This window comes from Diadema antillarum, unplaced genomic scaffold (genome assembly GCF_040938485.1).
Source record: "Diadema antillarum isolate AM-2024a unplaced genomic scaffold, OU_Dant_1.0 seq00000292_RagTag, whole genome shotgun sequence".
Lineage (NCBI taxonomy): Eukaryota > Metazoa > Echinodermata > Echinoidea > Diadematoida > Diadematidae > Diadema > Diadema antillarum.
The window spans coordinates 607,500-633,895 of record NW_027271318.1 but is presented as its reverse complement, the minus strand read 5'-3'; the positions used below and the strand labels follow the sequence as shown (position 1 = coordinate 633,895).

General features: G+C 39.7%; 1 protein-coding gene across 1 annotated transcript in view; it reads right to left on the bottom strand.

Moving 5' to 3' along the window:
• The window catches only part of LOC139730121 (uncharacterized), a 40,243-nt gene extending 14,634 nt beyond the window's left edge, over positions 1–25,609 (bottom strand). The window contains exons 1-10 of the mRNA XM_071641024.1: positions 25,336–25,609; positions 10,093–10,159; positions 8,353–8,409; positions 7,355–7,426; positions 6,543–6,699; positions 5,680–5,810; positions 2,969–3,057; positions 2,239–2,460; positions 1,441–1,734; positions 727–905 (exon numbers count right to left, since the gene is read on the bottom strand). Coding sequence (XP_071497125.1) covers positions 727–905; positions 1,441–1,734; positions 2,239–2,460; positions 2,969–3,057; positions 5,680–5,810; positions 6,543–6,699; positions 7,355–7,426; positions 8,353–8,409; positions 10,093–10,159; positions 25,336–25,385 — 1,318 coding nt within the window. The 5' untranslated portion in view covers positions 25,386–25,609. The remainder of the gene's footprint in view (positions 1–726; positions 906–1,440; positions 1,735–2,238; positions 2,461–2,968; positions 3,058–5,679; positions 5,811–6,542; positions 6,700–7,354; positions 7,427–8,352; positions 8,410–10,092; positions 10,160–25,335) is intronic.
• Between the last annotated feature and the right edge of the window lie 787 nt (positions 25,610–26,396).

Sequence of the window (26,396 nt, the reverse complement as noted above, 5' to 3'; positions counted from 1 at the left end):
ATGCCAACACATACAACTGGCACTTACCCTATCATCACCATCACCATCACCTTCACAATACATCTCTTGACTTATCTACTGTGGAGAAACAGGGGTTGCAAAGAATGGTGGCGCACAGAAAATCAGCATTATTTTCTCAAAACTCGCACGACAGAGACATTCCTGCTCGAGGAGCTTTTTTAAGAGAGGTGGTCCTCTTTATCTGCGCCAACACATACAACTGGAGCTTACCCTATAGTCACCAACCATCACCTTCACATCACATACAAACACACAAACAACACACATGTTCATGCCACCACTATCAACATCGCCATCTGTACACATATTTTGTACAGCTGTACGTACCGCTGACACAACAACAACAGACACAATTACACAAATGCTACTTAGAGGTTTTTAATGTCTACTGAAAGAGCAACCTTTTTTTTTTCGATCCAAACTTGATGTTAACAGCACTGGGGATATTTGGAGCAACTATACTTTTCCTGTCTCAAGAGATGTTTTCTCCATTTTCTATCCAGGAGACAAACTAAAATGTGCACGAATACCTCACATAAACTTAAAATCAGACGAAGCGTAGATACTTTTTACAAAATCATGAATAGAATGTTGTGAAACTTTGAAAGACCTTGATTTTCAAAGCCCCTATTCAAAAATGACACAGCATTCCAACACGTTATGATTTGTCATCAAATTTGACTGGACTTCATTCCCGGCACTCACCATTAGACTGCTTGCTGTCAGCGGTGGCAGCAAATGGCGCTGCCACCACTGGGCCCACAGATTGCACAGGCGGACGTACTGATCCACCTCCCTGGACCACTTCCGCTGCCGTCCGCCGCCCTGTCGGGGGACCTCGCTGGGGGAGGGGCTGGTGGGCTTGAGGTATACCAGGCGGGGACCTATGACGTAGCAGATTGAAGACAATATGTTATTCTGATAGCTCAAGATGCATGATAGGTGTCACTTAACCCTTTTTGTGTTATACAGGCCAAGGGTTTTTTTCATCTGCATTCAGTAATACATTCAAACTTGACCTAGTTGTAAAGTTGGCAAATCCCACTGAGGTATATAAATGCTCTTCAGTTCAACATGAAAGTCATGGTGGCACAACAGGGATTAAGTACTCTCTGTCACTTGAAATGTGTGTTCTAGACATCTGTGCCAATCGGCAAAGAATGCACCCCAGCATGCCTGCCTACCAGTTCACATAGCACACTAACTGTTAATTAAAGAACATTGATGGCTTAAACAGCAATGACTCATCTTTCTGTCTGTGAATCTGTCTGTGAAATGCTGACAACCGTAGTAAAAGTAGTAACTTCTGCATGAATTAGTATTATTGTTAATTTTTTGCTATGTCCAAAGAACAGTGAAAGATGCCTGTACACTGTGGAGTCTTCTCCGACATAAGGAAAGAGGCTCGAAGCATGGTACCTTGGGGTGCTGCCAACACCATGGGGTGCCTGCTGTTGGGGGTTCATGTGTGGACTCCTAACCGCTGGCTGTGAGTGGGGCGGCGTCTGAACTCTCTGCTGTGGCGAAGCCATGCCATGGGGGGAGCCTGGAGAGGGGTGCGAGGGGTGCATATGCTGCGTGTGGGGTGACTGCGCCCTGGCACGGCCAGCGGGCGGCAGGGACAGTCCGGGGGGCGTGGCGCCCCTGGGGATGTTGCGATTGTGGCCCTCGCCTCCTTGCCTGTTTCTCAGTGCTGGAGGCACATACCTACCACTGGGTTAAATGGCATAATTCACTCATCAGCCATTATCAGATTGATGTACTCATCACAAAATTTTGGTGTTTTGTTCTTGCTTTATATTTACAAAACAAAGAGGGCACACAGAGACTCAAAGAAGTAGCAACAGTTTTCCTTCGGTTTGCTCAATCAAAGAGTAATGCAAGCAACTGCAAGATTTTGGAAACGCTCTATATATTCATATGCAGAAGGTTGACAAACAGCTCTTGGCTGGACCCCTGTGTAGGAGCTGGATACCATGAACTACATATTCTAAACACTATGTAACACCTAAAGGTGGAAAAAAGTAAAACACAACAAATAAGACCAAGACAATCTGCCCATGACCTTAAAAATGTGTTTGCAGTCTTACCACAAGGTGACATGACCTAAACCCATGAGCACAACTTGCATCTTTACCTTCAGGCAATCTTTTAATTTCAAACTTAGTTAGGGATAGGAACGGAGTGGCCTGAGCTCTCCTTCTTGATCAAACTCACGTATTAAGGCTTTCTGCACTACTGGAAGCACTGGCTGGGGATGAGGAAGAACTGTGGCCCGAGGGGCGCGAGACGGCGCTAAACTTCTCATCCTCTGACGTCTCCAATTCCTTGCTGACTCGGTGCCGGTAATCCGTGGACCCCTCGATCTTCTGAGCCATCTTCTCCGCCCACTGTATCTTTCTGTGATTTTCTTCAGTGTCCTTCATGTCAAGGGGAGTTCTGTCCCCATACAGGCAATGACAAAGAATAAAATAAAATGCAAACGAAAACAGAATGAGCCACGTTATGACTGAGAAAATGCCAGGCGTTTGCTTATCCAATAGAACTTGCCTCTCTAAGAAGGTGTAATAACTCTCATTTTACTTAATGTCAAACGTACACATAAATTTGCTACAAGACACTTATCATAAATCCTGTAAACATTATTTTCCATGGCACATGGCAACACGCTATACTACCTACAATGCTTTCTCCCCATATTCAGAAACATTTCAATCTGTCATCTTCATATCACCAAACAGAAACATTAATAAAAAAAAAATGCACAGGACTTGAGAAGCATTTATTCTCTGCATGGATAAAGAAAGAAAGTGGCTGTCACCATTTCCTCCAACATACTACATTCAGAAACTCTTCTACGATTGCACTCATGCTTCAGTGACTTGATTTAACAGCTATGCAAATGTATCTTGGTCTCACTCTCACCATTCACTGGATGAATACTTACGTATATTCTGGTAGTGCACTGTCATACGATGATGTCACACCCATCTGCTCATTTTTCCTAAACATATCTTCTGCACTCCAACCGTTGGACTGTACAATGGAAAAAAACAACAACAGAAGAAACATTAATAATGGTGCTTCAACAAGTTAGGAAGCAATTTCACACAATATGCACATTTTCAAGAGTAATATGTCACGTGTCAGAAGCAGAATTAGCAATTAGCTTTAACACACCATAGGAGCATGCTGTAATGAATTCATCACAGCAGGCTCCTATGGGGAGATAAAGATGAATTTTCTTTGTTCTGATGATGAGAATAATATCACACATTTTTGTTCCTTGACAAAACAATAAGTTCAAATTCATTAGGTCACGATGAACATCATATAAACTCAGTATCATATCTGCTTCTTGGGTGACACAACATTTGCTCCTGCAACAACTGCTCCAGTCTTATTTTCTCCAAGGACTTAGGATTAGGGTTAGGGTTGTGATAGGGTTTTAGGTTTAGTTTGATGAGAGGATTAGGGTTAGGTTCATGTTTGTGGGTAGAAATCACGTTTGGCTTACCATGCAGGTATTTCATAGGAGCAATTGTCGCAGGAGCAAAATGTCATGAAACTGCTTGAGGGTCAAAGCTGGGCAACCTACATGAGATTCTTATCTATTCACTAATGCTCTCAGAGACCAACGAAGCATAAAAGATAACTAGAAATGTCGCTACGGTGACTGGTGTATGCCTCCGCAATAATGCATGGTTCTCCTAATAGGTCTATAGTACAATGTCTTGACAATGTGTGATGACAGTTTCACACAACTGGCAAAATATTAAAATGACAGGTTTGCCACAAATGTGCTGAATGTTCACTTTCCTAGAACTAGGTTCAATTGGATGAATGATTAAAATGTCAGAATGCAGGTATTTGGGGGAACTGATGATTTTTACTTGACTTTTGTCCCTTTTATAAGTTCATGCATTGAGTAATTTTCAAGGTATTGAGAACTAGATATATCGCTACGGCTACTGATATGCCTCCGCCATAATGCATGGTTCTCCTAACAGGTCTATAGTACAATGTCTTGACAATGTGTGATGACAGTTTCACACAATTGGCAAAATATTAAAATGACAGGTTTGACACAAATGTGCTGAATGTTCACTTTCCTAGAACTAGGTTCAATTGGATGAATGATTAAAATGTCAGAGTGCAGGTATTTGGGGAACTGATGATTTTTACTTGACTTTTGACCCTTTTATAAGTTTATGCGTTGAGTAATTTTCAAGGTATTGAGAAAAAGTATAATTTCAGTATCAAATGGGAAAATAGCATTATCTAAACCTGGCCTTTGGCCTTTGACCTCACAGTTCCAAAGAGAATCACTGTTAGGTCGAACATGCATAAATATGTAAGTTTCATGATGATACCTTGAGTTACTTTCGAGATATGGAGGAAAAAGTGCAATTTAGCACTTTCACTTGACCTTTTACCTTTTGACCTTTGACCTTTTGGCAAGAAACTTCCCCAAAAATATATATTGGGTAATACATGCCACACATCAAGTTTAAAAAAAAACAACCTTCAGGCATATTGCATTTTAAGGAAAGTAGTGATATTTTGAGGAGTTGACCTTGACCTTTGACCCCCTGACCTTTGACCCATGACCACCAACTTCCCTAGATAATCACTGCCCATCGGTACAAGCATATATACTAAGTTCCATGAAGATACCTTGAACCATTTGCGAGATATGGAGAAAAACATGAAATTTAAAAAAAAAAATTCACAAAATAACCTGTGACCTTTGACCCTAAAATCCACACAAAGTATTATCCCCCAAGGATATATCCTCACACCAAGTTTGATGTAAAACCACCCCACGGTTCTTGACATATCGACAAAAACAAAACGGGACGGGACGGACGTACGGACGGACGGACGACCCGAAAACATAATGCCTCCGGCCACTTCGTTGCGGAGGCATAAAAAGTATAATTTCAGTATCAAATGGTAAAATAGTATTATCTAAACCTGGCCTTTGACCTTTGACCTCACGGTTCCAAAGAGAATCACTGTTAGGTAGAACATGCATAAATATGTAAGTTTCATGATAATACCTTGAGTTACTTTTGAGATATGGAGGAAGAAGTGCAATTTAGCACTTTCACTTGACCTTTGACCTTTTGGCAAGAAACTTCCCACAGAATATATATTTGGTTATACATGCATACATCAAGTTAAAAAAGAAAATCCTTCAGGCATTGCATAAATATAAGGAAAGTAGCAATATTTTGAGGAGTTGACCTTGACCTTTGACCCCTGACCCCCAACTTCCCTAGATAATCACTGCCCATCGGTACATGCATATATACTAAGTTCCATGAAGATACCTTGAACCATTTGCGAGATATGGAGAAAAACATGAAATTTCAACTTTTTTCACAAAACCTGTGACCTTTGACCCCGTGACCCTAAAATCTAAACAAAGTATTATCCCCCCAGGTTATACCCTCATACCAAGTTTGATGTAAAACCACCACACGGTTCTTGAGATATCGACAAAAACAAAACGGGACGGATGGACGGACGGACGGACGGACGACCGACCCGAAAACATAATGCCTCCGGCCACTTCGTTGGCGGAGGCATAAAAATCAAATTGTGCAACAGTGGAGGTTTACAGTCATCGATCACGAGTCAGTCAAGACTTACGTTTCCCGACGAGAGGGGGTCGTCGCCGTAATCCGATATTGTGTTGCCATCCTCCCACACCTCCAAATCTCTCTCCATGATCTGGCCGTTCTGCTTCCGTGCAATCTCTGCATCCGTCTGGAATGCATCGGCTGCTTGCGGGAGATGGAGGAGGTATACATGTACATTAATAATACAATTCAACGGTTGGTAAATACATAAACCTGGCATATTTTCTGCAGTGTAGAAACTGTAGTAAAGCTAGTGCTCTACTGAAACAGCCATATGACACAAACATGGATATTTCAAGGACATATTGAAATATGTGCACAGTTAATCTCATGTGCAAGATCAGGATTATCCACTGACAGTGTCCCAAAGGCAAAATATCAATTATGTGAAAACTTCCACTGTATCATTTTTTTAATGTGACACGCCTTGTTACTGCAAAAGTGGAAATTTTTGCGCATTTCACGCAACCAGAATCTAACGCGAAAATGAATGCACGGGAATATCATTGCTTGCCATATGTGCCAGTAGTTGATGTCTTGATTCCGCGGAATTAAGAACATGTGAAACTCTTCTTCCACTGCCGAGCGCGAAAAATTAGTCGCACGAAAATATCCGCTTTTACAGTATTAAGCAAGAAATTTTAGCTCAGTGATTCTAGAGTTATTATGACTCCAAAGTTTCAGTGATAGTCATCTATACATTCCAGTCTGGAGTACATTTAGCCATCGGTTCACTTTGGTGCATGAGTATGTGTGTGTGTGTCAATCTGTTTATATTTATGCATGTATATGCATGTGTGTACGAATGTTATTATATGTATACATGTAGTTACACATGCACAAACAAACACTCATAGAGACGACCACACCCACCTCCTCTGTGTGCAAAGTCCATGTCGACGTCCTTGATGTTGATGCAGACAATGCTGGAAGCCTTGTACACCACCTTCTCGGTAACCTCGCTGGGTGACGGGATAGCGGAGCTGTTCTGAGGATCAACGGCGTGGACCTCCTGGAGTTCTACGTCACCCTGATCAACAGAGAAGAGATTTCGGTCTTGGTCACAAGTGCAGTGAAAAAATGATGAAGTCACTGGGGAATTTCCCATGAAATGCAACAGGATTCTCATTTCTGGTACACCAAGTTTGTAGTCTCGTGTGTTTCAGCCTTTCACCTTACTCTACGTTATTTAATAGGTCATGTGACTTAGTTTTGTGCAGCACATAATTAATGCCACTGATTCAACAAAGGACCAATGGGTGCAACGTTGAAAATGTAACCAAAGAATAAACCACAAAAACTTCTCGTGTTGACAGTGAGGTGTTCTTTCTTATTTCATGATTACCTACGTCAATTCTACCTTTCATGCTTTGAGCATTGACACAGCAACTTAACCTCAACACCACATCACTTCTTTACTCAACTGAAAATGGATCTGAGACTGAAGAACTACTGCTACACATTCACAGATTACTGCAAAAGATGTGACCAAGTTTGATAAATCACAACGTAAAGAGTAGTTGCATCACCACAAGAACATTGTTATTTACACAGTAATTTCACTAACAGATGTTAAAAACAAACAAACAAAGGAGGTCTGAATATGAATACTGATTTCTCTCAATGCATGTATCATAGTTTGCTTTGTGTATTTTGTGGGAAAAGTTAAAGGGGAAGGCACTTACTAATGGGGAAAATGTGTTCAGGATCCCCTCAAACTTTTTACCACTCTTGACCTGAAGCTCTGCAACACAACCCTGGGTAGAAATCAAGACATATTACATTATACCTTACAGAATCAAGGAGTCATACCATTATGACAACGCACTAGCAAGATAAGAAAACATAAGGGATATCTTTTCCCTCCATCTACATTTAGAGGTATTTTTGTTTTTTACTATCTTGACCACCAGCCTTGGGAATGGATCTTTAATTATCTTTGTGCCTGTGGAATATTTCCAAATTATTGCATTAAAAGAATCAAACAAACAAAGGAACATCTCAATGAGACTTCATAGCTAAAGTTATGGCTGAAAAAAAAAAGCGCAGCTTTTTAAAGCTAAAGTTTAGTGACCTTTGACTTCTTAACTTTCACCCGTTATTCTACCATTATGACTGTTTGTGTATTTCTCTTTCCTACCTGATAACATTACAACTGGATAATCAAAACTAAAATTATGACCAGAAATTTCAAAGCACATTGACCTTTGACCATCGCCTTGGCCCTTGATCTTCCACCCCTGTCATTTCATAGAACAGTCTTTATTTTCACTTCTCCTGCTATTTAATCATATCATCATGGGACATTCCCAGATGAAGTTACAGCCAGAAAAATGTCGCTTTAAAAGTTTAGCGACATTCAACCTTGGGGGATATTATCCAAAATCTAATCATAGAATCTATCATTTCCATGAACGCCATGAGCTGTTTCAAGGAAATCCACAGAACTATTTTCCCCCATTATACTACTAAAAATCTGGGGTATATCAACAAACAACCAGGGAAACATAATGCCCTAGCACTTTAATAGCTTTTACATCTGTGATACATATCATCAATATGTGCTAAGTTATCTGGCATTTGTCATTCCATATCAACACAAAGAAATCTTATCTTTCATTATTTCAGTTTGAACAACTGACACATTGATAAGTAAACCTTGGCTGTAACTAATGGTACTCACTCTAGACACACTAGCCATGTGGACAAAGTGTTGGTTGGCATATACACCGTGCAGACTCTGGAGAGGCGAGATAAGAACGCATCATGCATTAGTCACCAAAATCAGCCATTAGTCAGCACCTGTAGCTACAAGCTCACATCACAAATGGAGGCTGCTAATTACACAGACTACTAATGTATCTCACTTTTGCCTGCAAAGAGTTCATTTTTAAGTACATCACTTGGATCAGAATATACCATCAAAATCAGTTCTTTTGCATATTTAATTCTTACATGTTTGAAAAAGTCTTTATAAGCTTCAAAGCTTCGTGTGTGTGTGTGTGATGTGAGTAAACAGTAATCCTCTCAACAGATATTATCCTTTATGAAAAATTCTCACATATTTCTGCAAGTATCTCCTCAAGGTTTCATTCACAGAGCTAAACAATGCAGAAGGATGACTACAAATAAAGGATTTCAAGGCTGGTTCACACTCATATAGTACTCCCAGGTATGCCGTCAGACAAAGTGCAGACACAAATTCAATTCAGATGAGCTTGCTGCACTGCACCACATCTCAAAACAAGTTCAATACATCTAGCAGTCAACTTTCCAAACCGTTAACCACAAGGTCACTACTAGTACTAGTCTTGATCTACTCTGTAAGACCGTAAGAGACAAATTAAAGAGGCTGAGGCCATTTTACTGAAAATACGGGGGCTAAATATCTGCATCATTCCCACCCTGTTTGACAGTAATGGGTTAGCATCACAATTTCCCAGAGCTATAAAGCTGGTCTCCAAATCAAGTAAGTTAGGAAATACAGTTGCGGTGATGAGCTACACCATATCAGGAGTGTTTTGAGAAGAAATCTTTGAATAGAAAATGCATTACTATAGTTTGAAAGTCACAGGAACTTCTTGTGTGCCTCGTACACCCTTTTTGCGCATGTATAACGTAACAATCAAACCTTGCACCAGGTTAAAGCAAGATGGGTGTAGAAACCAGCCATTTACAAAAATCAAGGGGAAAGAGATTTATAACTTGAATACTGTCTTAGCAATGCATATCCACCAGTGCAGGTCTGTCTCACACCTGAGATTTACAAAGTAGTTACACTAGCAATGACAAATCCTGACTTTGAGAAAAGTCGCTAGGTGGCTGCGAACGCTGCCACGCAACCATGTCAAAAGCCACCAAAGCATTGCCAGAAAAATTACACACATAATGGAGCATGATTCTCATTAACTTGGAGTGAAATTTGCTTTCATGATTGAAAGTATGCACCCTAACCATAGAAAACTTGTGATCTCTGTCACCTGACTTCCCCTCTGTGTTAAGATCACTACCCCAGGCAAGCATGGCTGGTAGTACATCAGCTGCTTCAGAAGCCTGCAGAGCCATTTATACATTATGGAAGCTTCAGTGGCTAGCAACTCACTGCACAATAGATATTTCTACTGCGCTGTAACATCATGACTTTTAGTTTCAGAGTGGATGGCACTGTCAAACATTACCTTTTTTTTTTTGTTACACTTTATTCAGGGATGATATTGAGGTTTTAGAAAAAAATCAGACATCAAAATTTTCAGGTGATTTTCATAAACGAAAATAGCAAAATGTGTACAGACTTGAGAAAAAAATCTGAAATCAGATTTAAATCTACAGAATATCATGCCTGTTTATTGTTGGGATATTAATTGGTGAGAATGGAAAAAGGGTGATCATAATCTGGTAAGAAAGCCCTTGGGATGGCTCATACCTTGAGAGATGTGGTTGGAGGGGATGCATTCTGAGCCACAGCATTCCTGGGTGGTGCCCGGCTGGTTCTGTGAATGACAGGACAGGAATAGACACAAGGGAAGAATGTAAGCAAATCTGATACACAAAACTGAAACCTTTGATTTACAGATGGCACACAATTCACTCTTTACTCTTTGATTAATGGCTACTGTATTTATGACAGTATATTTATATACAATACATGTACATGTATATGTGCATGTGTGTGTATTACACTGGGTAATAAGCTGAATCATATGTTTTTAACACAAAATGTATACACAAGGAGTGTGTTATCTGTCCCTGAACCTTTCTTTATTCTAGAGCAAACACTGTACACAAAGAATGCGAGAGCATCATCTATCACTGCATCCCTCCCTATTTTCGAAGTGAACTAAGACCCCGTTTACAGTGCAGGGCTGGGCCGAGCCGCGGCAGAGCCCAGCCTCATGCGGGGCCAAGCCCCGCAATTTTGTGCGTTTACACTGCCGGGCTCGGCCGCGCTTTTAATTCAAACCTTTCAATATTTTGTCGTAGTGGTGCTCTGCTTGTAAACAAACGCAATTTGGTATAGTCTGGTTTTCAGACCCTTTGCCAACTGGATTCCGTGGCGACTATTCGGGCAAAGGCCTCTGCCGAAGGAAAAATCCTTTACAGGACAAAACCACCTTAAACTATACTAGTTTTCGACGTTGAGGGGGTTAATATCCTGAATAATGAAAATGTACGGGCAGAGGGTTTGGAAGCCAGACTAAAATTGGTTGCGCATTCGGCCCAGTTTGCATTTACACTGAGAAAAGGCCGGGCTCGGCCACGGCTGAAACCACCTCCAGAGCGTGGCCAAATGTGTGGCCAATTTTGGCCCCGCATTTGGCCTTTTGCACGTTTACACTGAAGTAAAGGCGGGCTCGGCCGTGGCCGAGCCTCGCACTGTTAACGGGGTCCAAGTGCTGCATCTTTCTAAATTTCCACAGGTATATATCAAGGTCAATCTGACACAGCCATCAACCATCACATCATCCAGTGTGTTCGTAGTCAGAACATAATGAAAATGCATGATGTTCTGTAATGACAGGCTTACAAAGGGAAGTCATTACACTGTTAAAGAGAGAGAGAGAGAGAGAGAAATAAAAACTCAAATACAAATCAACACAACCACGACCATACATCATTATGGAATATGTACAAAGTGTACACTGTCAACCCACCATGCTGAATACTGTAAAACCAGAAATCTTTGCATGCATATTAATTTTGCAAATATCGCGAGAGCCAAGATTTGCACAATTAAAGATAATAAAAAGTTTTGGTACCTCAAAAGCTTCCCTGAATTTCCTTGTCTTGGTTTGTGTTTCGGGTTAAAGTACGTTGTCTGTGAGAATTACTCGCCCCAAAGTGCTCTCATGTCTTAGTAAACCAGAGCCGACGCTGACCAGCGTCGATAAATATTGTACGAAACCACTGACTGCGACCAGCAGTGTGCAGCCCATTGTACGCATAGCTAACTGCGACCAGCAGCCCCATACGCAGAGCGTAATGGGGCTTCGCATTGTAGCATTCAGGATCATGACAGATTTAGTATCGCGGGTAAAATAATGTCGACTTAAAATCCAAAAATTTCTTCGATTTGAAGACTTACCAATTAAGTTGAAGTATTGAAAACAGGCTTCGAACAACGTTTGGTTCTGCCAATAGTCCCTTTCTGTTCGAATTGATGACTGAATGTGACTCGGTCGAGAGGACCTTTGGAGAGCTACATACACTGGATACTATTGCCAGCGCATGCGCACACAAACATCTTATCCGTTCATGGATTTGAAATTTGTGTGCGGACTGCATATGATGTGTTCGCAGGCACTGGCTGTAGTATTCAGTGTACTGTATGTAGCTCTCCTAAGGTCCTGTCGACCGAGTCACATTCAGTCATCAATTCGAACAGAAAGGGACTATAGGCAGAACCAAACGTTGCCCGAAGCCTGTTTTCAATACTTCAACTTAATTGGTAAGTCTTCAAATTGAAGAATTTATGGGATTTGAAGTTGACATTTACCCTGCGATACTAAATCTGTCATGATCCTGAATGCTACAATGTGAAGCCCGATTACGCCATGCGTATGGGACTGCTGGTCGCTATGCGTATGGGGCTGCTGGTCGCAGTTAATTGCATGATTACTAAGACATGAGAGCACTTTGGGGCGAGTAAGTCTCACAGTGTTAGTTATATGAAAGGTACTTTAACCTGAAACACAAACTAGGGCAAGGAAATTCAAGGACACTTTTGAGGTACCAAAACTTTTTATTATAAATCTTTAAACTACGTATGTGAAAGTTCTCATCTAAACTATATGCACTGAATGTCAGTGGTAATTTGCGAAAATTTCATGCCGCAAAAAAGGCTGTTGGCTCCAATTCACAAAAATTTCATGCCGCAAATTATCTTAAAGTTTACAATACTTTAATGGGCCCCAGAAATGAGTAAAGATTAAAGATGGAATTAAGAGAGCATATTCTGCTTTTTAATGAACACGCTCCTTATATCCTTTTGAAAAAAAGATTCACAAGGACCACTAATATCAGCTACAGTATTATACAAAGCTCTATATCCATTCCCAAATTTTTGCTGCAACGTCTACTACAAATGATCAGAGCAAACAAAATGATAAGCATGAATTTATCACACACGTTCACTGTGTGTATGTATATATAAGCTGGAAACTGGAAGTATAAAATACACAGGATATCCCATATAATGCTTTCTGCAAATAGCTACGTGTATGATGTGTGGAAATCAGTCATACACAGCAAAAAGGGAAAATCCCTTTGTATTCTCCTCCCCCCCCCCCCCATAAAATCACCTTGACAGAACAATGTACATTTTTGTGTATTTTTTTTTTCAAAACCAACTGAAAAATGAAAGGAGAATATTGGGGGAAGAAACAAAGAAAAAACAAACAAGCAGCATTGTGTCCATTGCACAAGGCCTGTTTATGCCACACATTGCCATCTACAGCACACAGCCAGAGGAGTCTCTCATCTGGACACAAAGGACTCTACTGAAATAAGCTACATGTACGTCTTTGTTCATAGAGAACAATCAATACTGAGAATACACCCTCAGTATTGACAGCATAGTAGCCATATGCTATAAAAGCTGGTTGGTGGGCCAGTAGAGAACAATACCACTCTGCGAATATGCATACTGTACACCGGGCATTGTCAGCACTGTGGGACACTTGCCCATTTTTCATAGTAACATGGTCAACATTCTTGCAACATATTTTCATGTACTAGAAAGGTGGCTCAAAGCAACCAGAAACCCATGCCAAAGGATTGCCCAACACTCAAATAGTGTATGTAGTATGAATTTTGATATGTTTTTAGTTCAAAGCAGGTGAATTAAACAGCTCATTACAATGTTGTATGTCCTCAGAGAAAATTATCCACAAATATGAATACCTCTGTGTACTGACCTACAGTTCGAGCGCCACTAGACTACAAGTATAAATAGCACAGGCAACACATCAGAACAAAACATACAAAAAACAAGCAAACAAATGGAAGGACCTACAATGTAGAAAATGTCTAAATCACATAGTAAGTTAACATAAACTGTATTGCACTGTTTACACTACCAGCTCCTCTCTTGCTGAGACATGGTGTGTGCCAGTGCATTACATTGTACAATAGCTGTACATGTTCATAGACGATGCAGTGAAAACCCTGACATTTCAAACATGCCACGCAGCTTAGTCTGCCCCTTTTACAAGCTTCACGAATGTCTGTGTAGCGAAACCTTCCCAGTACAGTTTGGGCATCAGCTGTGGCTAATGAACATGCAAATCCCCCTAAATACCATCCCTCTGCACTCTTACCCCCGTCACTAGAAGAAGCACTTGTCGGTCTTCAAATGTAGCCACTCATTCCTCCCCACCCCACCCCTTCTCAACCCTGACCCACATACAATGTATCTCAACACATGGGCACAGTAAATGCCAGGGGGGTAAGTCTTCACAGAAACACTCAAGATTACCATGCAGTAATACAGGAGCAAATGCACAACCTTGACTGATGGTAGGTAGAAATGATGGGATAGTGAACCACACCATTATGGACATTTCACTAATTCATGAATAATTTCCACAAATTTCACGGATTGAAACTGTCATAATGCTACTAAATTTTCATGATGATGATGATTAAAATTATTATAATTATTATCATAATCATTATGTTTCCACATATAGTCATATCCGATGACACAAAAAGAAACAAAAATCAGTCAAGAAATAGCAAAATGTCAAGACATAAAAAGCACACCAGAATAAAACTGTCAAACAAGAAACTCTGTTTGCTACATGTACATGTAGGCTCAGAGAGGTCTCGGCATCCAAGATGAGATCGACATCTGAAGTACAAGTATATCAGAGTAAAAGAACAAACCGGAAATACATAAGTACTAATGACACCTGAACAATCTCTGTATCCCATTACACTGGATCAAAAGAATTCTTTTGACATGCTTTCAATAAAAAAGAATAGTAATATTAATATATGTTCTGATGTTTAGGACAAACAAACACACAAACTCAAACACAAACACACACACACATACTGTACACACACACACAACACACACACACACACAAAGGTATTCTAATGCACATAATACTTATCATTTCTTTATAACTTCTTCCCCCCCCCCCAAAAAAAAAAAAAAAAACACAAGCAGCAATGTCTAAGAAAAAAAAAGAAGTCTTCTGAATGTGGTGAATGAAAGCCACAAAATGTTGACATTCCATCACTGCAAACTGCCATTGAGTGGAAACAGTCCATTCCAATAAAAATATCCTACAGTTTGCATTCTGACAGCGTGTCCTATCACATGGGCTTTGCTGAATTACTCAGATTTCCTGTAAAACGATACCAGGCCGAGTGAACGGAAAAAGCCCCTCTCCAGTCAATGCATCTCACTTTCATCTCGGTTTTCTCAATTTCTGATGCTTCTGCACGCAACACCTCGGCTCAATATCATGTGCAGAGATGCCTTATCTTTGTATTAATCAAGTTTGTAAAACAAACTGCAAAGAATGACAACACATCATCATTTAAAACAAACTTAACTCCTGAGGGATCAACTAATTTTATGGCCGGACCATATTCAACTGACTACGGATATGGAAAGAAATTGTACACCCTCTGAAAGAAAATGCACCCACAGCAAAAAAAAAAAAAAAAAAAAAACAGCTAAGGCACAGAGAAGGAAAATAATAATTCAATAAAATCCAACAGAGCATCAATCCTTTCTGTGAAATATGTTTTATCTACTGTAAAAGCTGATATTTTTGCACAAGTTATTTTTCACACTCAGCCAAGTAAGATGAGTTTCACACGTTTGTAATTCCGCAGAATCAGGACATCAACTACAGAAACATATGGCAAGCAAAAACATTCACATGCTTTTGCTTTCATGCTAGTTTCTGGTTGCGCGAAATGCATGAAAATTTCAACACCATTAACCTGTTGAGGACGAATCCCGAGCATACTCAGGCAAGGGTTTATGGGAAATGCATGATGTAGCAAAATCAAACTGTCTTCACTGGGTTGATATTTCCACTTTTACAGTATTCTGTAGATGGTAAATGAAGAGTATTATGCAAGAGACACTACAGTGCACTCTCGTTATAACAAAAGCGGTAATAACAAAATTCTGGCTACAACGAAGTAAGAATTAAGGCCGCAACATTATACGCTTTATGTATTTTTATTGTTTATCTGTTCAGTTAGAACGAAATTTTGATACAACGAAAGAAAACTGCTGGTCCCGGGGACTTCGTTATAACGGGAGTCCACTGTATACAAAATGTCAAAGACTACATAGGGTCATTACAGACCATCTCGGATGATAGCTCAGATCATACTTTATCTTGGTGGGGTATTATACCGTATTCTTAAGTTAGGTGGAATAATGTTTCATAGAATGATACATTGTACATGTATGATAGGTGTGCTTGTCCATTCTTATTTGCAGATCTATGCACTTTTTGATATTTTCTGAGAATCAGCTTGTATGAAATGTGCACTTACCCAAACTGACAGAACTAAGTAGAACTCTTACTGTGAACATAATTTTCTTTCTGTCCGAACTGTCATCTAATAAATTCCATCCACCCCTAAATAAGAACTGAAAATTCATGCTGGTAATAGACTGGTTCTGTAATGTATTAAATTTATGCATGCTTTGTTCACAAACGCTGTCCTTAACAACCAATAAGCTTGACAGAGGTTGCCCTTCGTAGCAAATAATTAAGTGAATTCCTGCCTATAAAACTTAATTGGAGAAAACAGGTGAATGAAATGCTTTGTTACTACACTGTAGGAAAAGAATCATCCATAAATTGTAATACAGTACAGGAATGGTCTATTATTTAGACCTAATCAATTTTTTTTTTTTCAAATACACACAATGAACATATATGCACTATAAACACAAAAAAAACCAAACAAACAAACAGATGTACTCCATATAAAAGAAGTACAATGTAAATCTTCTGATGGGTGGCAAACCAAGATCTTGTTTTTGAGTGGCGTAAACCAAACATGCCCCACAATTTTGAAGGACTCCTGCAGTTAATTACTGATCAATGTACCCTAATACTTTCCCTTCACGACAAAATCACTTTTCCCACTTGTCCTGAAAGGCGTATGGACAAGGGTCAATACCCTCAATAGCAAAGTACCAATTCATTTGACTTGCCTAACAGTGAGTTTTACTTTCCCTGTTAAGAGGGTAAGTAGATTTATAGCAAACCAGGAATGAGTTGCAAATATGGGTCTGACTGTTAATTTTTGTCAGATACACTATTGTACTTAAGCAATTACTGCATATCGACTTTGTTTGTTTGTTGTTAACAATGTGAACCTCCATATGGTCTTCAATTCAGGCATAGACACAAGGGAAGGTATATTTATATGTGTGTGTGTGGGGGGGGGGGGGGAGGTGGGATTGATCTACCGCGAGCTTCTATTTCATGCTACCAAACATACATGATAAATATGTATTTTATTTGACATTCCTTGCCAGTCAATGCTTAAAATCACATCTATGCAAGGAGTACAGCGTAATTCAAGGGTTGTGTTCCTACTCCACAAAAATACATTGTAAACCCAGCCATGCACATACAGAAACACAGAAATTAAAGAGGTTTTTTATCACTCCCTTGGGTCTTGGGTCAAAACCATCAGAACACAAACATAAATAGCCTATCTGCAGCAAGTACGTACAACGCATCAACACGGTAAAATGCATCGACACAGTACTGTAAAATTTTAATCTTAACAAAATATGGTAATTGGGAAACCTGGTGTGACTTCCACACCAGTCACTGTCATAATGAATGAATGCTAAAAGGTTGTATGATCCCTTTTGCAAACATTACAAAATCTTGCATTTTTGAATGTTTCCCAACATCTTGTATGAAATCTTGCATTACACCTCTGAGTTTTGAAAAACAAATAGCTACCCTTTAGTACCAAGAATAACGGTTGGAATTTTATTTCGGTCCAGTTTCTAGTTTTATTATTCTGAGGAAAGGTCTGAATTGAATTATCTACAAAATGTATATCTCAAGAATACACCAGATTATGAAAGGGTTGCAAAAGGCACACACAAATTCTAAACGCAGATAACATTAAATTCCCTCAATCCTTGCTTTTTACTGCCCTGCTTCATTATGGGTTTTTATAGCCCATCATTATCAGTTACTATTACCAGAATTATCACTTCTACTATTGTTTTTGCACTGTTACAGTTTCTACAATTACTGTCACTAATGAAAAGAATGTGGACTTCCATTTTCTCATCATCTTCCTTCTACCTTTTAACAAAATGAATATGTAGGCCTATTACTTAAAAATTATGAAATCAATCTTTAGTGAAGTTATGATTAAAGCTTTATAATGAAAAGGGCAACAGCCATGATCTTTTCAAAACTCTTCGAGCCTTGTTTTTCAGAGCCATGTTTGCTTATGTCACATCCTACAGGAAGAGTCTTGCAAAGGAATGATATCCCAAGTCTTGCACCACACAACATTCATGTTTGCACCCCAAAAGCGAGCAGACACTAAACAAGCAAATTATCCCATAAATTTGATTACGCTTTACTGCTGCTTACACATTTCGGGAGAAGCCGAAAGCCCCTTACTTGCGTGGGCAGGAACTTCTCACTCTGTAGATCTTATGTACACTGACAAACTGGAAAATAGCAAATGACATCTCGGAAATTCACAGGACTTGGGCATATCCAAGTACATACAGCATACAGGGCTCATACTCAAGCAGCAGCACGCTGCGATGAGAAAAACTGGTTCTCCCTCGTCAAATTTTTGTTACTCATCGCATGATTTGGCAACAAAAATACCCAAGGGAGTCTGGACAAGCTTGAGAAGGGTGAAAAATCAAAACTCCGAAATGAGACAACACTGCTAGACAAAGCTACACTTGTACAGGAATTTCCATCGCATTGATCTTAACTGACTCTGTCAGGAAGGAGAGCCATATTCACAACAGACGCACAGGCTTCCCCAAGATTCAGAGAAATTGTCGAGGATGCAGACACAAAAAGGTGACACAATGACTATCATGACATTGCTTTACACACGAGAGTGTTTAAAGAAAGAATGGAAGAAGTCAAGGGAAATAGACTGGTTGTAAAATTCACATGTGCATTGTTCCATTTTGAAGATTATCAGTTAAACATAAAGACCTTAACAACAAAATAAATTCTTTGCACAGGGACCACTTCACAAAATGCTGATAGTTAAGTTTGATATATATCATTTGTTTCTGATTGATTTTAGGTTAAGATTAATAATAAGGAGATATTGTCATGGAAACAAACCAGGTGATTCAGTCAGCACGAAAGAAACAGCAAAGATAGTGTACAGTCAGTGAGTAAAATATTAATTCCTGACTCCCCCTCCGACATTGGAAGTAGACAGTACTGTCATGAATGTAATAGGGTTATTTTTTTTCTTGCTTACTAACATTCTTTGGCCAATATCTGCTCCAAAGAAAGTGTATGTTTATCCTTAACCCGTTGGGGACAAGTCCCGAGTATACTCGGGCACATGTCTATGGGAAATGCATGTTGTAGCAACAGCCCGTCCTCAACTTGTTAACAGGGGGAAAAACAGAGCGTTTCATCTTCAAGCCCAGACCAGAAGCAAACAAATGATACCTCAAATATTGCAAGAATCTTTGGCCTGTCACTGTCATTAGATTTCAGCTGTGTATTGCACATCAACTAAAAGACAAACACATGTAATATTTCTGAAAGAAACTCAACACATATGACAAAAAAAAAAAAAAACAGGGAACAAACCTATGGACATTAGAAACAAGGAGATTTCTAAACCTTGCATAATGCCAAATGGTTTTCACAAACACCAACCACAATTATTTCCTCCACCAAGGGAGGAGGTTATGTTTTCATTACCGTTGGTTTGTTTGTTTGTTTGTCCGTGTGCAAAATAAAGAGTTGTGAACGGATTTGGATGAAACTGTCAGGAAAGGCTGAGAATGACACAAGGAACAGATTATTAAATTTTGGAAGTGATCTGGGAATTTGTATGGATTTTAGGAAGGATTTTCCATATTTTGGTCAGTAGGGTCAATGAACTTGGGAGTTTAAGCTGCGTATTTTTTAGGTTTTCATACGCGTACTCGAGTGTGCTCTAGTTTCTGGTCCAAGGTAAGGTGAAGCGCGCCGCGCAGCTGGCATTGATGATGTAACAAAAGGCTTCTATTTTGGGAAATCGGGCAATTTGCAGCATGCATAACACAGTATGGGTAGAAATCACTGATCTCTACGGAAGAACGAAATCAGTGGTTTAACTGAGCTGCTTGGCAAAGGTCTGCGCTGTCAGAGTGCTTCTCTCATTACATAATGCCACTAGAATGCACACAAATATGTTTATTAGAGGATTTGTTTGACACTTCATTTTATGCTACTGTAAAACGAGGAATGTTTACGTGCATTTAAAGGGATAGTACAGTATTGGTGGAGATGAGAATTGGGCTTCTAACTTTTTGCGAGATACCAAGAAAACACTTATAATATAGTACAGAGCGCACCATTTTAAGAGGAATTCAAAGTTTATTTGATGAAAATCGGGTTTGGAATGACTGAAACATCCAAAAACAAAGGAAAACAAAGCGATCGTAATAAGGTGTGGGTCCCACACTTTTTTAAATCGCTCTTTTTTGGATATTTCAGCCATTTCAAAACCAATTTTCATCAAATAAATGTTGAATTCCTCACAGAATTACATGCTCTTTCATATTTCATAAGAGGTTTCTCATTATCTCACCAAAAAATTGTTAGAAACCTGAAATTAGGTCTCAACCAAAACTGTACAATCCCTTTAAAGTGAAAACATAGTTCTGGTAAGGGTTTGAAAACCCGTCTGGCACCATTTCATATTTGCTTGCAATATATCGAAAGAGTCTACAAAGAAACTTACCTGGCTGACGCGATTTGCCGGGATGATGAGTCGTTTTGGAGTATTTTGAGATAAAGAATAAAAGTCGGTAAACCGACTTTTATTCCAGAAGGATCCAGACTAACTCGGTCTCAGGGAAAACTCGACCCTATTTCAGACAATTTACACGCAGTTCGTGTTCGCCATATTCTACTGTATATTAATTGAACAGACAGGAAAGTGCGTGCTAATCCTGTACAAAACAAATGGACAGCGCGCAGTCCTCAAGCGTATTATGCACATCATCTGAGTTGCTAAGACACCCTGTCTTTGAAGTTGTTGTTTATCAAGTGTCTTTGAATGTTTTTAGAGGTGCTTGACAGGCGCACACTAATTTTGCATGTGCGCCAAAGAGGGTTTTTTTGATGCACGCGTTGTATCAACTTGGACCATTACTGCGAGTAGCCAGAACGCGAAGCGCTATACAGGCCGCTCCCGTAGTACAACACTGTACAATCCAGAGGGACAACCAAGACAACTCAGCCCGCCGTCAAAGCGAGGCCGAGTTGTTCCCGAGTCCGAGTTTAGCCTGACCCCATTGGGTAAGTTCTGAGACTGAACCTTTTTGGTTGATATTTCGCATTTTCGTTGTTAACCATCGAATATCTTGTTATCAAAGCGTTATTCCGCACATTTCTTAGGCATACGTTCACATTTGGGAGCGAAATTTGACAACTTTTGCAGGCGTACCAGAACTATGTTTTGGCCTTAATTTCGCGAATCTTGCGAGAGCCAAGATTTGCGAAATTAAAATGCACAAGAAAGTTCTTGTCTACACTACTGTAAAACGAGGAATTTTCGCGTGCACTTCAATTTCGCGAATTTCGCGAGCGCCAAGATTCGCAAAATTAAAATGCACGCGAAAGTCCTTGTTTACACTATATGCATTGAACGCCAGTGGCACTTTGCGAAAATTTCATGCCACGAAAAAGGCTGTCGGTTCCAATTCGCGAAAAATTCATGCCGCGAATATATCATGTTTTACAGTATATACATTGAACATTAGAGGCAACTCGCAAAAATTTTATGCCGCGAAAATATCGTGTTTTACAGTATCTTTGCCTGTCACACAAAGCTCCCAAAATAGAATGAAATGTTTAGATCCCCTAGTCGTCTAGCGCAAGGTCGGCATGTGCTTCTATGGAGACCAGTGGGCGGACGTTTCTCCTCAAGAGAGTAACAGTTTCTTATGCGCACATATGGGGACTCCGTCACAAACAGCACCGGAAGTGTGTGCTGTGTTCACCCAAGAGACTGTTTGGAGTCCCGTCATCTAAAGCAAGTCTAGTATAGCTCTCAAAGGTTGCGCTACACTTGCGCAAGGCTGAGTAGCGCGATCTTTACCTTAAGAGTCACCCCAGACTCACCCCAAACGCTTTGTGCCTTGACTGTTTAGAGTCCCCTTCTTTTGGGGTGAACACTGAACATCTCTCGGAGGTTGTACCGTGTTTTGGGGGACTCTAAACAAAGTATAAATGTACCAGGTTATTCAAGGTCTTTACAGATTCCCTTTTTTTCTTTGTCCATTTGTGTTCTTTTTTCCCCCAAGAAAGAATGGATACAATGGACATTACTGCCTACAGCTCTCTATGGGAGCCCCTTGAATTCAACTCATGAAAGGAAGCACAATCATGGAGAAGAGTGTATGCATGAGATAGTATTACATTTTCAAGGACTTGGGGCTGGAATTGCATTTTTCAATGAATATGGTGTTGTAGCCAGCCGGTTGACTTTAATTCCAACTGCCAAAAGCCCCAAACACAACATACCCTATTTCTCAATACATGTGTAACTAGTGTTGTGTACTCGCATGACGACTTCCATGAAAATTATAACCTGCATTGGAATGTACAGTGTATGATTCATGAGCAAGTCTTTTTTTTCTTTTCTTTTTTCTTGATGATTGACCTTTTTTCAACCAATGAAATGGACACTTTGGTGAAAATTACAGCAGTAGTGCCTCTGTTACAATATTTACATTTCATTTCAATCACATTTTTCGACTTGTTACTGACATGTGTAAAGCGGGGAACAATATTTTCCTCGCATTCTGAAAGAGGTAAGTCAATTGCTCTTTCATGTAGCTACAAATACATGTATGAAATTTTGCAGAATTCTTTCTAAACACTGTATTTTCTTTATCCAAATACATGTATTGTTCTTACGAACTGTTGCAGTCTTCTAATCCAGCAATGGCGGCACCAAATTTTTACAAATCATATCTTCTAAATGGATTGGTCCAGTTTTTCTCCAACTTCACTGATGTGTTCTGATATTGCTGCATTCACTTTAATCCATTGTATGTTTACAGAAACTTCCCCTTTAACAGTGATGAAATGGAAAGTAATCCCACAAAATTTGTGGGGTTTCCCAATTCCAAAATCAGAAAAGAAAGATCAGAAACCAAGATACAAAATGTAAGCTTAGTGGAAAATTGTCTCTGAACTTAAAGATTTGAGAATGTCCATGGCCCAATTGTAGGAGACACACACTTAAGATACTATTGAATAAGCTGGAACTTTTCCGATATCTGTATTTTTCTTTTTGCTCTGTGCCCATTTCATTGAACCTCAATGGTTCATAATTTGGCAGATGAAAGTAATTCTGTATGTATTCTAATAGTTAAAAAATACCATTATGCTCCTACGATAATTGTAGTTTAGTGCAGCACAAAATTTGAAAGAGGGGGAAAATCAATTACAGTACACATGTACCAGACAAAAATCACAGCAACATGCACTATGCAAACAACATCAAACATTGTATGTACAAGTAACTTTCAACTATTACCATTTATGTGGACATACATTTTTCCTTACAAGAGTTTTTTGTTCTTATTAATTAATCATAACCACAATAAAATCATACTTCTTCTACTCATAATACTACTACAATATACTATTTGTAAGTATGATAATACACAGACCAGGGCCCCATTTCATAAAAGACGTTAGGATGGCAACTCTTGCTGGAACTGCAACTTCCAATGGCAACAGCCAATCAGGAAGCTGGATTCTTGTCGTTACTATAACAATTGCCACATTCCAGCAAGAGTTGCTATCATATCAACTTTTTATGAAATGGGGCCCTGGTCCCTGGTTATAACATTAGGTCAAATTTTTTAGCAAAAAGCTATGAGGGAGATCCTCATTATTTGATACCATACATTTTTTTTTTTCAAGGATGTTCGAAATAACAACCTGAGTGAAGTGAGACAAGGGTGTGGGAGGGGTTGTTCCCCCTCCCCAATAAGGAGTTTTAGCATTTTTAAGCTGTAAATCATGCAATCTGGTGCATACTAAATTCAATATTTTAGCTTATTCTGACAAAGAAAAAATGTAATAAAAATAATGGTACTGTCTCAAAATGTGACTCTTTTGGTAGTTGGAATTCCATAGGTTGTGTGTATGTGTATGTGTGTGTGTGTGTGTGTATTTTGTGGTTTATTTTGTGAAGCTCACCACTCCCTGATACAAATGCACATACGCTTAGCGCACACATTTCATCTGCTGAAGCCAGCCACTCTCGTGGAAAGCAGGACATGTAACACTCTTGTTGGCCTCCGCCCGCCCAGTTGCAACAACTTGAAAAATCAAACGCAAGGCCCCAAATTGTACAAAACTTTGTTATTAAATGCAAGTCTTTTGCTGAAAAGATGTTTGATTTTGCAAATATCAAATGAGACTTTGTGTTTGATTCTGATCCCACGCAAAGTTTTGGGTGATATTTGCGCATGATGTGAATTTGTGTGTTTAATCACAACCGTTATTCTGATATTGACAATTCATCCCATCAGCTGGCCAATTTCAGCAGAACATGCGCCTCCGACAGGCATACGCCCGTATGCATACGATGAGAAGAGAGCGAATCTCGAACTAGCATTTGTAACTTCTGCATGCACTCCACGCACAGCAATGTTTATCGCAATGATTTTATTATTCAGAGGGGGATTCAGGACAAGGGCCAAATTGCAATGAAATGACATTGTTTGTAGAGAAGCTGAAACACGTGAGAATACAATTCTGTAACCCAATACCAATTAGACTGCAGTCATTTTGAGTTCAAAACTCTGTGACTGTGTGGCCCCTGGCCTAAACCAATCAATCATCAATGGATTGCCAACATATTGAAAATAGGATCTACTGTATCACACCAGCCTGGCCTGACCAGGAGCCTAGTCTAACCAGTCCCAATAGCAATACACATGCATCACAAAATATTATGTGGCAAGAATGATACTACATCTACAAAACTACAGGTAAGAGCTCAGAAAGCTTTAATTGCATAGACTACTACTAGAATATATTTTATCGGCCTACTGCATGCAGCACTGTGTCAACGCTAATGGCTGGGCGCGTGCCGTACAGTGATATTTCTACATAGGACGTTGCATCCTCACACTCACTACACTGACACGGTATGAATGAATGGCAGCGTTGATATATCGTGCATTACTGATAGGAGAATCCAGAGTGTCGTCACACGCATGCTGACCCATACATGTCATTTTGTGTGGTAGATCGTCCATGTTTACAAATACAATACACACGCACTTTCGGGGATACAACAGATACAGCAGCAAACTGTATGTCTAATAAGGTACTTAATCATTCATAGAATCATAATGTAGCACTTCCGCACTTGTCAACGGAATATCTGCCATTCTACGGGGTATTTTACTTACCTGCCGGTCCCTGATTTTATCGGTCGCTCTCTGGGTCGCCTAGTACTCATGTTCAATACCGGTGCAACCAGCGTTTTACATTCACGTACACGACCCAAAGCTGTCAGGAGAACGTATGATTTTGAAGACACGTCAAAGATCAAGCCCTCATATCGACGAGCTACGACTCGCTAAATTTCCCCTCCTCGTATTCCGTGAGAATCCTCCTCGCAGGATGCAAAATCAACGGTAAATTATAGAAAATTGTATGAATTTCAGGTTCCACTGCGTTAGAAAGTTACTACGGCAGTGGCGCACTAATTCTACGAACGCACTTATGAGGACATCGAAGTGGCAGTCATACGTTTCTTTAATATTGAAGATTAGGAACAGCACAGGCTATACGTTGGATAATAGAAATCATATAATTGAATAAATATAGTTACTTTATGGTGAAAAGATCACGTTAATGATTATTTGTGACATTTTCTTAGGGAACTATATTTTAGTTGCACGCACAAACACCATACTACACTGTGATACGTCTCCCTGGATCTCGGCGCGCAGTACGAGGGGAACCCTCCCCTATGCATTGCTACTGTCTATAGTTTTTCTGGTTCAAAATACTTTATACATGTACTTCATACTCCGATATAAATAGGCCTACTACTAGTACCAAGGAGGTACTATAGATTATACTCGTCTGGGTGCAAGAAGCTGAACCATGGTGCAACGTAATTAAACAACACTACCCTGTTTTACTGTCCGCCCAATGTTTTTGACGGGTTTGACCTATTTCGAGGGTGCTGAATCCGAATGTGCATAGTCAGAACTCTTGCATCCTTGAGGATTTTGAGATAGTTAAGATGGCCGCCAAAGTGGCCTCGAAAATCCGAAATTCATTTATATTTCGTAATATCATGATGATTTTTTTTCTTAATATGAAAGATGACATATTTCGGGGGTGCTGAATCCGAACCAGGTCTCTGATAGCCTACTCTTGCATCTTTGAGAGTTTTGAGATAGTAATAATTTAAGAAGGCCGCCAAAATTGAAATTCCCATGAGATATCATTATAATCA